The sequence below is a fragment of the Scyliorhinus canicula genome, chromosome 3, assembly GCF_902713615.1.
Source record: "Scyliorhinus canicula chromosome 3, sScyCan1.1, whole genome shotgun sequence".
Classification (NCBI taxonomy): domain Eukaryota; kingdom Metazoa; phylum Chordata; class Chondrichthyes; order Carcharhiniformes; family Scyliorhinidae; genus Scyliorhinus; species Scyliorhinus canicula.
This window is the reverse complement of record NC_052148.1, coordinates 56543661-56560355: the sequence shown is the minus strand read 5'-3', so window position 1 is coordinate 56560355 and position 16695 is coordinate 56543661. Positions and strand designations below refer to the sequence as shown.

The window sequence follows — 16695 nt, the reverse complement described above, 5'->3', positions numbered from 1 at the left end:
CAGCATCTCACCTTGCTCCCGCACCTCCTCCACCAGCACTTTCAAAACCGCCCCCATCTCCTTCCTCATTGCCTCCAAGTGTTTTGTAAACTGCCTCTCGATTCCACGGCCATCACCGTAGTTATTTCTTCAGCCGTAAGCAATGCGGCCTCCCCGGTGCTCCAGCCTCCATTTTCTTTACTGACCCCGCGGTGACCTTTCCATTCTCCGACGGACTTTCAGCCGCTTTTTTCACGGCTGTTTTTTTGCTAATCTTCGACACTTCCCTTCCCTGTGCTGTCACCCGGCTTTTGCTGCCTCCGCTGCCCTTAGGACCGGGCGTTACCCCGACAATGCCGTTCCTGAACGGGAACCCTCCAAAGCGTGGCTGCCTCCCGCCCGCCGTCACCGGAAGTCCCCCTTGCTGCTTCAGACTTGATCAAGACCGAGGCATGAAGGTTGTGTAGTCCCCATCTGGCACCCTTCTGCCCAATTAAATGGGGCAGTGAGTTCACTCAATGTCCTGGATAACATTCCACCAACAAAAATAAATTAACCATTTGTTTCATTGCTGTTTATTGTTATAAAGGAAAATTTAGCAGCCAATTTGCATGCACAGGATACCATTATCTTTCAATGTAATTCATTTAAGGACTTTAAGATATTGTGATATGGTATTACATGAGTATAAGCTTTTCTTTTGCGCCTTGACCATTGCAGTTTTTTACAAATTATTTATTCAAATTTTCAAGAAAACACTCCAAACATAAAAAGGAATAAAGAACGAAACATGCAAAAATTATACATGGGATTTCCAACAAAATACAATAACCCCCATTTAACAAATAAGCACGCCAGTAAGGAAAACACCCCACACTAATCTAAACCATAAAAAAAGAAAAACCACCCCCCCCCCCCCCCCCCCCCCCTCCCTCCCTTGCTGCTGCTGTTGACCTCCACCTAACGTTCCACTAGAAAGTCTAGGAACGGTTGCCACCGCCTGGAGAACCCCTGCACAGACCCTCGCAAGGCAAACTTTATCCTTTCCAGCTTGATGACCCCTGCCATATCGTTAATCCAAGCTTCCACGCTTGGAGGCTTCGCATCCCTCCACATTAGTAGGATCCTCCGCCGGGCTACCAGGGACGCAAAGGCCAGAACACCGGCCTCTTTCAGCTCCTGCACTCCCAGCTCCACCGATACCCCAAATAATGCTATCCCCAGCTCGGCTTGACCTGGGTGTTCGCCACATTAGACATAGTCCTCTCAAAGCCCCTCCAGCGCTGGGCACATCCAAAACATATGGGTGTGATTTCCTGGGCTCCCCGAGCACCTCACACACCTGTCCTCCACCCCAAAAACCTACTCATCCTCGCCCCTGTCATATGCGCCCTATGAACAACCTTGAACTGTATTAGGTTGAGCCTGGCGCAAGAGGAGGAGGAATTAACCCTACTCAGGGCATCAGCCCACAGATCCTCATCCAGCTCCTCCCCGAGCTCCTGCTCCCACTTGCCCTTTAACTCCTCCACTGAGGCCTCCTCCACTTCCTGCAGTTCCTTTTTTTTTTAAAATAATTTTTATTGAAAGAGTTTTTCCATACAAACATTTACCCCTACTAATTTTTAAATTATTTACAACACAATCCCTCTAGGCAAATGTCCCTCCCTCGCCCGCCCTCTCGCGCGCACCAGTCCTCCTCCCCCCCCCCCCCCCCCCCCCCAGGCAACCTTAACAAACAAGGCAGCCTACTGTTTCGGACATGAGCAGCGAGCAGACTTGCCCGCGTTACAGTCGTGCATGTCCCCCCACGACCCTTGCTGCCCCCCCTCCCCTCCCCCCCCCTCCCCCCCCCCTCCCCTCCCCTCTCCCCCCCCCCCGGGTTGCTGCTGCCACGACCCCGAACGTCTATCTCTGATCTAAAAAGTCAAGGAAAGGTTGCCACCGCCTGGCGAATCCCTGTACCGACCCTCTCAGGGCAAATTTGATCCTTTCTAGCTGAATATAGCTAGCCATATCGTTAATCCAAGTTTCAACGCTTGGAGGCCTCGCGTCCTTCCATTGAATTAATATCCTTCGTCGAGCCACTAGGGACGCAAAGGCCAGTATTCCGGCCTCCCTAGCCTCCTGTACCCCCGGTTCTACCCCGACCCCAAAGATCGCAAGCCCCCATCCTGGTTTGACCCTGGACCCCACCACCTTCGACACCGTCCTTGCCACCCCCTTCCAGAACCCTTCCAGCACCGGACATGCCCAGAACATATGCACATGGTTAGCTGGGCTTCCCAGACATCTGACACACCTGTCCTCACCCCCAAAGAACCGGCTCATCCTTGTCCCCGTCATGTGAGCTCTATGCAGCACCTTAAATTGAATGAGGCTCAGTCTCGCACACGAGGAGGAAGAGTTGACCTTCTCCAGTGCATCCGCCCACGTCCCGTCTTCTATCTGCTCTCCCAGCTCCCCTTCCCACTTGGCTTTCAGCTCCTCCCCTGATGCTGCTTCCGCCTCCTGCATTATCTTGTAGATGTCTGATATCTTCCCCCCTCCGACCCAGACCCCCGAGAGCACCCTATCACTCGCCCCCTTACTGGGGAGCAGGGGAAACCCCTCCACCTGCCGCCTAGCAAATGCCTTCACTTGTAAATATCTGAACATGTTTCCCGGGGGGAGCTCAAACTTCTCCTCCAGCCCTCCCAGGCTCGCAAACCTCCCCTCTATAAACAGGTCCTTCAGCTGCCGTATGCCCACCCTGTACCAGCTCTGAAATCCCCCGTCGATGTTCCCCGGGATGAATCTATGGTTCCCTCTTATTGGCGCCGCCAACAGACCTCCCATTTCCCCCCTATGTCGCCTCCACTGCCCCCATATCTTGAGGGTGGCCGCCACCACCGGGCTCGTGGTGTACCTCGTGGGGGGGAGCGGCCATGGTGCCGTTACTAGGGCCCCCAGGCTTGTGTTGCCACAGGACGCCCTCTCCATTCGTTTCCAAGCTGCCCCCTCCCCTTCCATCATCCACTTGCGCACCATTGACACATTTGCCGCCCAGTAGTACCCCGAGAGATTGGGCAGTGCCAGCCCTCCACTGTCCCTACTCCGCTCCAAAAAGACCCTCCTCACCCTTGGGGTGCCATGCGCCCACACGTAGCTCATGATGCTACTCGTCACCTTTTTGAAGAAGGCCCTAGGGAGGAAGATGGGCAAGCACTGAAATAAAAACAAGAACCTTGGGAGGACCGTCATTTTGATTGACTGCACCCTCCCCGCCAGCGACAACGGTACCATGTCCCACCTCTTAAATTCCTCCTCCATCTGTTCCACCAGCCTGGAAAAGTTCAACTTGTGGAGGGTCCCCCAGTTCCTTGCCACCTGCACCCCTAAGTACCTAAAGCTCTTTCCTGCTCGCTTGAAGGGGAGTCTCCCAATACCCTCTCCCTGGTCCCCCGGGTGTATCACAAAAACCTCGCTTTTGCCCAAATTTAGTTTGTACCCCGAAAAGTCCCCAAACTCTGCTAATAGTTCCATTATCTCCGGCATTCCCCCTTCTGGGTCTGCCACGTACAGCAGTAGATCATCCGCATACAGCGATACTCGATGTTCCTCCCCTCCCCTAGTCAGTCCTCTCCACCCCCCTGAACCCCTCAGTGCCATCGCCAACGGTTCAATCGCCAGTGCGAAAAGTAGGGGGGATAGGGGACATCCCTGCCTGGTCCCTCGGTGGAGCCCGAAATACTCCGACCTCCTCCCGTTTGTCACTACACTCGCCGTTGGGGCCGAGTAGAGCAACTTCACCCACTTAATAAACCCTTCCCCAAACCCAAACCGTTCCAACGTCTCCCACAGGTACTCCCACTCCACCCTATCGAATGCCTTCTCCGCGTCCAGCGCTACCACTATCTCAGCCTCCCCCTCCACTGCCGGCATCATAACTACATTCAGCAGTCTCCGCACGTTCGTGTTGAGCTGCCGCCCCTTCACGAACCCCGTCTGGTCCTCATGGATTACCCCTGGCACACAATCCTCTATTCTAGCTGCCAGGATCTTTGCCAGCAACTTGGCATCCACGTTCAGAAGCGAGATAGGCCTGTAGGACCCGCACTGCACGGGGTCTTTATCCCGCTTCAATATCAGGGAGATCAGAGCCTGCGACATTGTCGGGGGCAGAACCCCCCCCTCTCGCGCCTCATTAAAGGCTCGTACCAGTACCGGTCCCACCAAGTCCACATTTTTCTTATAGAATTCCACCGGGAACCCATCTGGCCCCGGCGCCTTCCCCGCTTGCATCTGACCTATTCCCTTGACTAGCTCCTCTAGCCCTATTGGCGCCCCCAGCCCTTCTACCAGCCCCTCCTGGACCCTTGGGAACCTCAATTTGTTTAGGAAGTCCTCCATTCCCCCTCTCCTCGTCGGCGGCTCAGACCGATACAACTCCTTGTAAAAATCCCTGAAGACCCCGTTCACTTCTTGCCCCTTCTGCACTACCTTCCCGCCCCTCTCCTTCACTCCCCCAATCTCCCTAGCCGCATCTCGTTTGCGAAGCTGGTGTGCCAGCATCCTGCTCGCCTTTTCCCCATACTCATAGACCGCGCCCTGTGCCCTTCTCCACTGCGTCTCTGCCTTCCTGGTGGTCAGCAGGTCGAACTTGACCTGCAGGCTGCGCCGTTCTCCCAGCAGCCCCTCCTCTGGTGCCTCCGCATATCTCCTATCCACTTCCAATAGCTCCCCCACCAGCCTCTCCCTCTCCTGCCTCTCCTTTCTTTCTCTGTGCGCCCTTATGGAGATCAGCTCTCCCCTGATCACTGCCTTCAGGGCCTCCCAGACCATCCCCACCTGCACCTCACCCGTGTCATTCAAGTCCAGATAGCTCTCAATGCTCTTCCGGACCCTTTTACACACCTCGTCGTCCGCTAACAGCCCACATCCAGCCGCCACAGCGGGCGCTGGTCCCGCGCCTCCCCCATTTCCACATCCACCCAATGCGGTGCATGATCAGAGATCGCAATGGCCGAGTACTCAGCTTCCCGTACCCTCGGGATCAGCCCCCTGCTCAACACGAAGAAATCGATTCTGGAGTACACTCTATGGACGTGGGAGAAAAAGGAATACTCCCTCGCCCTCGGCCTACCAAACCTCCATGGGTCTACTCCTCCCATCTGCTCCATGTACCCCCTCAGCACTTCTGCCGCTGCCGGCCTCCTATTGGTCCTTGAGCTTGATCTGTCTAGCCCGGGGTCCAGCACTGTGTTAAAGTCCCCCCCCATGATCAAGCCCCCTGCCTCCAGTCCCGGAATGAGGCCCAATAGGCGCCTCATAAAACCCGCGTCATCCCAGTTCGGGGCATATACGTTGACCATCACCACCTTCTCCCCCTGCAGCTTACCCTTCACCATCACATACCTACCCTCCTTATCCGCCACCACCTCCTCCGCCACGAACGACACCCTCTTTCCCACCAGAATCGCCACCCCCCCGGTTCTTTGCGTCCAATCCAGAGTGGAACACCTGTCCCACCCACCCCCTTCTCAGGCGAACCTGGTCCACTACCTTCAAATGGGTCTCCTGTAACATTGCTACATCAGCCTTCAGTCCCTTCAGGTGTGAGAATACCCTTGATCTCTTGACCGGCCCATTCAACCCCCTCACGTTCCAAGTGATCAGCCGGGTCGCGGGACGACCCGCCCCCTTCCCCTGCCGATTAGCCATGTCCTGTTCCCTGCTCGCCCCGGGTCGACCCTCCCCTTCTGACCCGCTCCCCATGACGATGTCCCCCTCCCCCCACCTCTCCAGTCCTCCACTTCCCGTTTCTGGTCTTTTCAGCCGCAACCCGGTGTCCCTCCCTAACCCCCCTCCCCCCCCCCCCCAGGCTAGGACCCCTCCTAGCCGCGATGTACCCTCCATCGTACTCCCGTAAGTCAGCTGGTTCACGCTGACCCGGCTGCTCCTGCCACACTCCGACTCCCCCCGGCTCGGGGGGGGGGGCCTCCCCCCCCTTGCCACTCCTCCCTGGCCCCGCTCCAGCGCGGGAAAGGTCGCCATTGCTAGCCACGCCCCGCACTCCTCCCCTCCCCCCCTCCTCTGCCCCGCGCGCGGGAAAACAGAGGAAAGCCCGCGCTTTCGCCCTGCCACACCCCACCCCACCATCTTCAGTTCCACCCCCGTCCCCGTCCATGCCTGTAAAAGAACCCCCCCTAGGAGCCCATATCCCCGATCTGCTCTCCCCCCCGTCCCACCTCCCCAACTTAACATTATAAATAACAGATAAATAACAAATAACAATGTACTTAACAGTCGCCCTCTACCAAACAGCATAAATAACCATAAATAACCATGAATAACCACAATAACAATAACTAAGGGAAGTTGGCAAAGGGGGAAAAAACATCAGAAGAAAAACCACAGCAAGAGTTCAAAATCCAAACAAAGAATTCAGCTGAAAGTACCCGAGCGGCTACGGCCGCCAAGTATCCCCTGGGTCTAATTCGAGTCCAGTTTCTCTTCCTGTACAAAGGCCCACGCCTCCTCTGGGGACTCAAAATAGTGGTGTTGGTTCCTGTAGGTGACCCACAAGCGCGCTGGCTGCAGCATTCCGAACCTGATCCGTTTTGCATGTAGCACCGCCTTCGTCCGGTTGTACCGGGCCCGCCGCTTTGCCACCTCCGCACTCCAGTCCTGGTAGACCCTCACCGTCGAATTCTCCCACTTGCTGCTCCTTTCCCTCTTGGCCCACTCCAGCACTCTCTCACGATCGCTGAGTCGCTGGAACCGCACCAGCACCGCCCTCGGGGGCTCATTTGCTCTTGGCCTCCTAGCCATGACCCTGTAGGCCTCTTCCAGCTCCAGGGGCGAAGGGACGGCCCCTGCCCCCATCAGGGAGCTCAGCATTTCTGCTACATATCCCGGGAGGTCTGACCCCTCCAGGCCTTCTGCCAGGCCCAAGATCCTCAGGTTCTTCCGCCTCATTCGGGTATCCAGCTCCTCAAAACGGCTCTGCCATTTCAGGTGGAGTGCCTCGTGCACCTCTACCTTTCCCACGAGGACCGTGGCCTCCTCCTCCCTCACAGTCATCTCCTGTTGCAGCTCCCGAATCGACGCCTCTTGGGTCGCCTGGGCTCCCATCAGCCTGGTGGTCGTCGCATTCATTGACTCCAAGAGCTCCATTTTCAGCTCCGTAAAGAAGCGCAGGAGAGCGGCCTGCTGCTCCTCCGCCCATTTCCTCCATTCCTCGGGTGCGCCACCGGCCGCCATTTTGGTCTTCTTCCCCCGCTTTTTTTTGGGAGCTGCTGTTGCTTTCTTTACCACCCCACTCCGGGTACCGACCATAAAGTTGGTCTGGTTCTCTTCAGGGAGCCTTCCCCCACCGGGATTTGTCCTTACAGCGCCGTTGGGGCCCTCCAATCGGCCCGAAAACACCTTTGTAGCAGGAGCAGCCAAACGTGCGACTTAGCTGGTCATAGCCGCAACCGGAAGTCACTTCCTGCAGTTCCTGATAGATCGCCGAGACTTTGCCTTCTCCAACCCATACGCCCGAAATCACCCTGTCCTGAATCCTTCGTGCTGGGAGCAGCAGAAATTCCCTCACCTGCCATCTCACAAACGCCCTCACTTGCATGTACCTAAAAGCATTCCCAGGAGGTAACCCAAATTTCTCCTCTAGCGCCCCTAGGCTCGCAAAAGTCCCATCGATGAATAGGTCCCCCATTCTTTTAATCCCTCCCCGATGCCAGCTCAGAAACCCCCCCATCCATCCTACCCGGAACGAACCTGTGGTTCTCTCGTATCGGGGACCATACCGAGGCCCCCACCTCGCCCCTATGTCACCTCCACTGCCCCCAGATCTTCAGAGTCGCCGCCACCACCGGACTCGTGGTGTACCTTGTCGGCGGGAGTGCAATAGTGCCGTCACCAGCGCCCCCAGACTCGTACCCACACAAGACGCCATCTCTAGCCTCTTCCACGCCGCCGCCTCCCCCTCCATTACGCACTTGCAGATCAGCGCCACATTAGCTGCCCAATAATAGCCACATAGATTCGGCAGCGCCAGTCCCCCTCTGTCCCTGCTACGCTCCAAAAACACCCTCTTCGCCCTCGGGGCCTTATTCGCCCATACGAATCCCATGATGCTCCTGCATACCCGTTTTTAAAAAGCCTTGGGGATTAGGATGGGCAAGCACTGGAACACAAACAGGAACCTCGGGAGGACCATCATCTTGACCGACTGCACCCTACCCGCCAGGGAGAGTGGCAACATATCCCATCTCTTGAAATCCTCCTCCATCTGTTCCACCAACCGTGTCAAATTGAGCTTATGCAGGGCCCCCCAGCTCCTAGCTACCTGGATTCCTAGGTATCAAAAGCTCCTCTCCGCCCTCTTCAACAGTAACTCGTCTATCCCCCTTCCCTGGTCCCCCGCATGCACCACAAAGAGCTCACTCTTCCCCACATTGACCTTATAATCCGAAAAGTCCCCAAACTCCCCAAGGATCCGCATAACCTCCACCATCCCCTCCACTGGGTCTGCAACATATAATAGCAGGTCATCAGCATATAACGACACCCGGTGTTCCAGCCCCGAGTGAAAAATTTGCCCTATCCATCCCTTTCTCAGCCTAACCTGATCTGCCACCTTCAAGTGTGTCTCCTGAAGCATGACTACATCTGCCTTCAGTCCCTTTAAGTGCGCGAACAGCCGGGCCCTCTTGACCGGCCCATTCAGGCCCCTCACATTCCATGTTATCAGCCGGATCAGGGGGCTACTCACCCCCTCCCCCCTTGCCGACTAGCCATCCCCTTTTTTAGGCCAGCCACATGCCCGCGCCTCCCGCACCCTCCAGTCCCCCAGGAGGCGGCTCCCCCTTCTACTGACCTCCAGCTCCCCTTTGACCAATACAGCAACAACCCAGTTTCCAGACCACCGTCCAGCCATTTTGCTCCCCCCATTATGCTCCCGTACGTCAGCTGGCTCCTGCTGACCCTGGCCACTCCCGCCATTCCAACAACCCCCCAATGTGGGAATCCCGTCACCTCCCCCTGCTGATCCATATACGCTCTCCTCCAGCACCGCCCTTCCCACCAGGCCCCGCCTCTCCCTTCCCTAGCACGGGAAAAAGCCCGTGCTTTCCATCCGAGCCAGCCCCGCCCCCAATGGCGCATCACCTTTTTCTGCGACCTCGCCCCAGCTCCCCAACCCCGGGCCTCCAACCCCCCCTCCATCAGCGGGGACCTGCCCCTGCCAGACTGGCGCCCACACACTCATTCAGCCCCCACATCATACCCACTCACCCCTTCCCATGTCCTCACTTCCCAACCCAAAACTTGAAGAAAAACACCCCAAAATGCAGTAAACAAACCCCCCCACAACAAACCCTCAGTTCGAGTCCAACTTTTCAGCCTGAATAAAGGTCCACGCCTCATCTTGCGTCTCAAAACAGGGGTGACGGTCCTGAAACGTAACCCACAATCGCGCTGGCTGCAGCATTCCAAACTTCACTCCCTTCCGATGGAGAACCGCCTTGGACCGATTAAAACCAGCCCTCTTCTTGGATACCTCCGCACTCCCATCCTGGTAAATACGGATCTCTGTAATCTCCCACCTGCTGCTCAGTTCCTTCGCCCATCTCAGGGCTTGTTGGCTTTAGGCCTCCTTGCCAGGACTCGATGGGCCCCATCCAGCTCCAGGGGCCTCAGGAAAGCTCCCGTGCCCATCAGCGTATTGAGCATTGTATTTACATATTCCCCAGCGTCAGACCCCTCCACTATTCAGGGAGACCCAGGATCCGAAGATTCTTTCTCCTCCACCTGTCCTCCAGGTCCTCAAACTTTTCCTGCCACTTCTTGTGTAGCGCCTCGTGCGCCTCCACTTTCACCGCCAGGCCCAGAATCTCGTCCTCGTTCTCTGAGGCCTTCTGCTGCACTTCAAGAATCACCGCCCTTGAGCCTTCTGGGTCTCCACCAGCTTTTCTATCAACGCCTTCATTGGCGCCAGCATTTCTGCTCTCAGCTCTGCAAAACAGTTTTTGAGGAACCCTTGTTGCTGCCGCGACCACTGCGCCCACGCTGCTTGATCTCCACCCGCCGCCATCTTGCTTTTCCTCTGCCCCTCTCTTCGCTTCTCCAAAACCACTTTTTTGATCGCTCCACTCCTGGTCCACTCCATACAGTGCTGGGAGAACATTACTATCACCGTCCCACACTGGGAACCGTCGTACCAGTGCCGCTAGGGCTCCTCAAAAGTGCCCAAAAGTCCGTTCTTGGCGGGAGCTGCCGAACGTGCGACCTAGCTCAGCATGGCCGCAACTGGAAGTCCGTGACCATTGCAGTTGAGACGACACTGCAACCCACCTGTGTCCTGTCAGCAATCAGCAGCAAGTCCAGTGTACTTCTAGAACTAGTCACTGGATAGCCACTAAACGCCAGGCACCTGGACGTTTTTCCTAATCCTAAGAGCACTGAGGCGGAATATGAAAGAAATGAAAATGAAATGAATGAAAATCGCTTATTGTCACAAGTAGGCTTCAAATGAAGTTACTGTGAAAAGCCCCTAGTCACCACATTCCAGCAGCTGTTCGGGGAGGCTGGTACGGGAATTGAACCGTGCTGCTGGCCTGCCTTGGTCTGCTTTCAAAGCCAGCGATTTAGCCCTGTGCTAAACCAGCCCCTGAGAGTGTACCTTCTGCAATCCTTTGAACTTGGATTCAAACCCATGCCTTTTTTATAACCCATTACCTTCCAAATCTTTTTGAACAAGAAAATTCATTTCCATTTCTACATTGGATCGTGCCACTTGGATCTTACAGCATCCAAAATGTTTCACAGCAAATAAATTACTTTTTAACAATCATTGCAGCCATAAGGTTCTATGTAAGTATCAATTATTGTTGAGGTCAGCGAGTTCCCACAAGTTTCAGGGAGATTGATGGATCTCTGTGTCTATTTGGAACCCTGGATATCCGGTATCCCTTCTCAGTTTCCAAGTCAAGTCTGTGCTTTTTGGCAAAGTCCATTGAAACTTTATTAGTCAGCTATAGTGTCCACTGGTAACTTTATTTGCAATACAACATTAAGATCATTCAGACTAGCTAGTCAGATTGATTATCTTTAGAGAATACAGTGGTTGAGTTTTAAAGTACAGATCATGGTAATTCTTCAAATCATAATACACAGTATAAAATGACAGTGATTTAAACAAAAGAAAGATGGCGATTTAGCAAAAACAAGCAAAGAAAATAGGTTTCAAAAAGGGATAGATTGATTCCGGAATGAATTTTTCCATCCCGTCAAGTGATTCTTAAGGAGATTATTATCTTCAGGTCTCGCCTTCTTTACACCTCTAATTGGCTTTAACTAATTTATAATTCACTTGATTCGGTCAAACTGTCTGTCCATCAATTTAAGAGATATATGTATTTAAGTATATTGATGCCAATTTCTCATTCCATCGCCTGTCAATTTACCAACTTATCCACACCTGCATCCAGACATTATTGGAGAAACACAGTTTTTTGCTGAGAAATTATCAGCCCTAGACTGGCTGTTGCTATAGAGACAGAACTACCAGTATTGTACAACAATGGGGCCTTTTAGCTAGTTGACGTCACTCTCCTTGTAACCTCAAGCAACTTGTAAAATGTGAGAAATTGAGAGTTATCTGGATTAACCCGTAGCAGATTCCCAGCTATAGTTGCGCTGAAATAATGCCTAATATGATTATAATTAATTATTCTTAATGAGTTCTCATTTAAACATCTTATATCTGACTAGAATAGTCGATTTTTATCAGAGATCCAATTAGATTTTTTTGTGCTCATGATAAATGAGGTATAAATATTCTCCAGGTATCCGGGAGAACTCTGCTGTTCTTTGAAAAGTACAGTAAGAAGTCTTATAACACCAGGTTAAAGTCCAACAGGTTTGTTTCAAACACTAGCTTTCGGAGCACTGCTCCTTCCTCAGTCCAACGCCGGCATCTCCACGTCTTTGAAAAGTAACCATGGGACCGTTTACATCTCTTTGACTCGATGATTGGTTCTCACTTTAATGTCTCATTTGAAAGATGAAAGCTCTGATACTTTTACTGCAGTGGTGAATTATCAGCCAAGATTAAAGGTTTAAGCCTCCTAGTGAGGCTTGAACTCAAGACTGCCAGATTTAGGAAGATCAAACTGATGTTATGTTCATTAAAATATTAGTTATTATGTTGATGAAATGTAGATTAAAAAGAGGGTTGAGTACTGTTCTTTGGTGTATGCATTTCAAAATTATTTCTCGTAGAGCCTTGTGGCTACTTGAATTAATATCTTATTGAGCAGATACCTGTTTAGCTAACTTTGATTTTTGCATTACCATCTACATTCTTTACATGTATTCTTATTCCTCCTAGCGTAAATATGGCAGTTGTCCTCATGGAGGTTACGGTCTGGGTCTGGAACGATTCTTAACATGGCTTCTCAACAGACACCATATTCGTGATGTATGTTTGTATCCACGCTTCGTTCAACGTTGTAAACCATAACATTTGCTTGGTGCGATACTGGAATAAAATAAAATTAATGTCCTTTACGGTTTCCATAAAAAGAAAAACTGCGAAATGTTCAGTTGATCCTTCAGCATCTGAAAGCACGGGCTATTATTTCGGGTAGATAATCTTAGCTGTACCCTGATTTTGGTCATCTGTATTTTAAGAATTGCTTAAATTCTGGAAAGTGAGTCTTATGCAGTTATGATTTTCAGAACGCTTGTGTCATAATTTTACAAATTTACAGCAACAATAAATCATTCTGAAAATTATTCTGTTCATTAGGTTTTTGGGGGGGGGAATTCTGTCCTAGTACATGCCTGCAAAGTATGCTGTGGCAATAAAGGATTATTTCCCGGGATGCTGCTTTTTAATTCGGTCTCCTAAACACTTTGTTTACAGCGTTCTAAAATTTCCTCCCATTTCAACAAATATAGATTTGTGTTTCTTCAGCGTAATTGAGAGAACCTTGTCCAGCCACTGTGATAAACTGGCTGCTAACCATCGAACGGTTACGGTGCAAAAAGGGGTCGTTCAGCGCATTGTGTCTGTGCGACCAAAAAGAGAAAAAAAACTCGGTGCTCATTTTAATCACATTTTCCAGCATCTGGTCAATAGTCTTGCAGGTTACAGCACTTCAGATGCAGATCCAGGTACCTCGTGTTTTTCCTTGTGTCCCTTCTAATCCTTCTACCAATCACTTTTAAATCTATACCCCTTGGTAATTGACTCTTCAGCTAGGGGAAACAAATCTTTCCTGTTAAGACACTTCATAATTTTACACACCTCAGGTACGTCACCCACTATGCCTCTGTTCTAAGGAAACCAATCCAATCGCTCTTCATAACTTCAGTTTTCAAGCTCTGGCAACATTCTTGTAAATCTCCTCTGTGCTCTCCAGAGCAATTATGTCCTTCCTGTAATGTGACCAGAACTGTACTCAAAATTCCAGCTATGTCCTAACCAGCCTTTTATACATTTCCAGCATTACATCCCTGCTTTTGTACTCCATACCTCACCCAATAAAGGAAAGCATTCCATATGCTTTCTTGGGCACCTTGTCCACCTGTCCTGCCACTTCAGGACCTGTGGATATGTACTCTTGGGTCTCTCTCTTCCTCAACCTTTCTCAATACCTTCCCATGTATCGCATATTCCTTTGCTTTGTTGCCCTCCTGAAATGCATTAGCTTTCACTTGTTCTGATTGAATACCATTTACCACTTTTCTGCCAACTCAACCAAACCATTGATGTTCTGGAGTCGAGAGCTATCCTCTTCACTGCCAACTGCATGGCCAATTTTAATGCCACCTGCAAATTTCTTAATCATGCCACCCACAATTAAGCCTGAACTAATATAACAACTTTTTTACCCAGAGGGTGGTGACAGTCTGGAATGCACTGCCTTGGAGGATGGTAGAAGTGGGTTGCCTCAGTACTTTAAAAAGTACCTGGATGAGCACTTGGCACGTCGTAACATTCAAGGCTATGGGTCAAATGCTGGCGAATGGGTTTAGGTAGGCAGGTCAGGTGTCTTTCATGAGTCAGTGCAGACTCGGGCCAAAGGGCATCTACTGCAGTGTATTTTTCTGTGACAACAAACAACAAGGACCCCAACACTGAACCCTGTGGAACAGAAAATTGTTTTCATTTCACAAAAAGATCCATCGACCATTACCATTACTTTCCTGTCACTAAGCCAATTTTGGACCCAACCTGCCACCTTCCCTTGTTGTCCCATGAGATCTCACCAGTTTGCCATGTGGGACTTCATCCAATGTCTTCCTGAAATCCATTTGGACAATATCCCAATCCTCCTTGTCGCTTTCTCAAAGAATTCTATTAACAAAACCATGCTGACTATCCCTGATCAACCCATGCCTTTTCTAAGTGACAATTTATTCTGATTCCAAATTGTTTTGAATAATTTGTCCACCACTGAAGTCGGACTGTCCAGCCTATAGCTTTCTGGCCTATCCCTCGCATCCTTTTTAAATAATGGCACAATGAGTTCCGGTGTTGGGGAAGTGCTGGCAGCCGCATGAACTACTACTCTCCCGGTAGAGACTCCAACCTAGGTACTTTAGACACGGAAATAGGTCACTAAGCAAACAAACCATGTGAAGAAATGCCCTTAAGCCAGCAAAAGGGCCGATAGGACAACAGAAACAGTGAGCCATGAGAGAAAGGCCAAAACCACAGACACAAGGAGTAAATCAGAGCAGGACATGGGTCGAGCGGATTCACTGACATAACCGCCAGCTTCTGACATGAGAACTCTCTAAAACTTAGGAACTCCATTAAAGAGCACCTCATGGCAATGGCAAGTCGGCGGTAGCAGATGCTTTGGCCTCCGCTTTCAAGGAGGCGTTGGAAAGGACGGAAAGGCAACTGAAGACACAGGAGGCGACTGTGCAGGAACTAGAGCAGGCAGCCATAGACCATAGAAATTCATAGGATTTACAGTGCAGAAGGAGGCCATTCGACCCATTGAGTCTGCACTGGCCCTTGGAAAGAACACCCCACATCACCCTATCCCAGGAACCCCACCTGACCTTTTTGGGGACACAGGGTAATTTATCATATGGCCAATCCACCTCACCATCTTTGGACTGGGAGGAAACCGGAGCACTTGGAGGAAACCCACGCAGACACTGGGTGAATGTGCAGACTCCGCACAGGCAATGACCCAAGCCAGGAATCGAACCTGGAGCTGTTAAGCAACTGTGCTAACCACTGTGATACCGTGCTGAGTTAGTAAATCGCCTCACTCAAAAGTAGACGTGGTGAGGTTGGTGGCGGCTCAGGGAGCGGTCAAAGGGAAGATGGAAGACAAGGAAACCGGGTCTCTCCACTAGAACCTTAGGATCGTTAGGCTGCCGGAGAATAGGAACCCAACATATTATTTAGTGCAAATGTTGGGAAAGCTGGTCAGGGAAGAAAGCTTCCCCAAGCTTCCAGAGGTGGACAGAGCCCGCAGGTCATGCTGGCAAAGGTCCAAGGCAGGGAAACCACCACAGGCGATTATTTCCAAGCTCCACCGATTCCAGGACAACGAATGGATCTTGAACTGGGCAAGGAACACTCATTCCTGCAAATAGATAGAGATAGATAGAGAAATACAGCACAGAACAGGCCCTTCGGCCCACGATGTTGCGCCGAACTTTTGTCCTAGGTTAATCATAGAATTTTGGACAATTTTTCATGGCCAATCCACCCAACCTGCACATCTTTGGACTGTGGGAGGAAACCGGAGCACCCGGAGGAAACCCACGCACACACGGGGAGGACGTGCAGACTCCACACAGACAGTGACCCAAGTCGAAATAGAACTTGGGACCCTGGAGCTGTGAAGCAATTGTGCTATCCACAATGCTACCGTGCTGCCCTTAAGAAGTTAACCTACACTCCATTATTCTACCCTAATCTAAGTACCTATCCAATAGCCGCTTGAAGGTCCCTAACTTTTCCGACTCAACTACTGCCAAAGGCAGTGCATTCCATGCCCCCACTACTCTCTGGGTAAAGAACCTACCTCTGACATCCCCTCTATATCTTCCACCATTTATCTTAAATTTATGTCCCCTTGTAATGGTGTGTTCCACCCGGGGAAAAAGTCTCTGACTGTCTACTCTATCTATTCCCCTGATCATCTTATAAACCTCTATCAAGTCGCCCCTCATCCTTCCGTTCTAATGAGAAAAGGCCTAGCACACTCAACCTTTCCTCGTATGACCTACTCTCCATTCCAGGCAACATCCTGGTAAATCTCCTTTGCACCTTTTCCAAAGCTTCCACATCCTTCCTAAAATGAGGTGACCAGAACTGCACACAGTACTCCAAATGTGGCCTGACCAAGGTTTTATACAGCTGCATCATCACCTCACGACTCTGAAATTTAATCCCTCTGCTAATGAACGCTAGCACACCATAGGCCTTCTTCACAGCTCTATCCACTTGAGTGGCAACTTTCAAAGAATTATGAACATAGACCCCAAGATCTCTCTGCTCCTCCACATTGCCAAGAACCCTACCATTAACCCTGTATTCCGCATTCAGATTTGTCCTTCCAAAATGGACAACCTCACTCTTGTCAGGGTTAAACTCCATCTGCCACTTCTCAGCCCAGCTCTGCATTCTATCTATGTCTCTTTGAAGCCGACAACAGCCCTCCTCACTATCCACAACTCCACCAATCTTCGTAT

At 51.3% G+C, this 16695-nt stretch overlaps 1 protein-coding gene across 2 annotated transcripts in view; it reads left to right on the top strand.

Annotated features, from left to right (window-relative positions):
- Nucleotides 1-12762, top strand: part of nars1 (asparaginyl-tRNA synthetase 1) — a 48381-nt gene extending 35619 nt beyond the window's left edge. Inside the window, exon 15 of one of the 2 annotated variants that reach the window (XM_038790572.1) lies at nucleotides 12356-12762. In XM_038790572.1, the coding sequence (XP_038646500.1) occupies nucleotides 12356-12487 (132 nt within the window). In that variant the 3' untranslated portion in view covers nucleotides 12488-12762. The remainder of the gene's footprint in view (nucleotides 1-12355) is intronic. The other variant, XM_038790573.1, reaches the window with a different exon arrangement.
- The last annotated feature ends 3933 nt before the right edge of the window (nucleotides 12763-16695 follow it).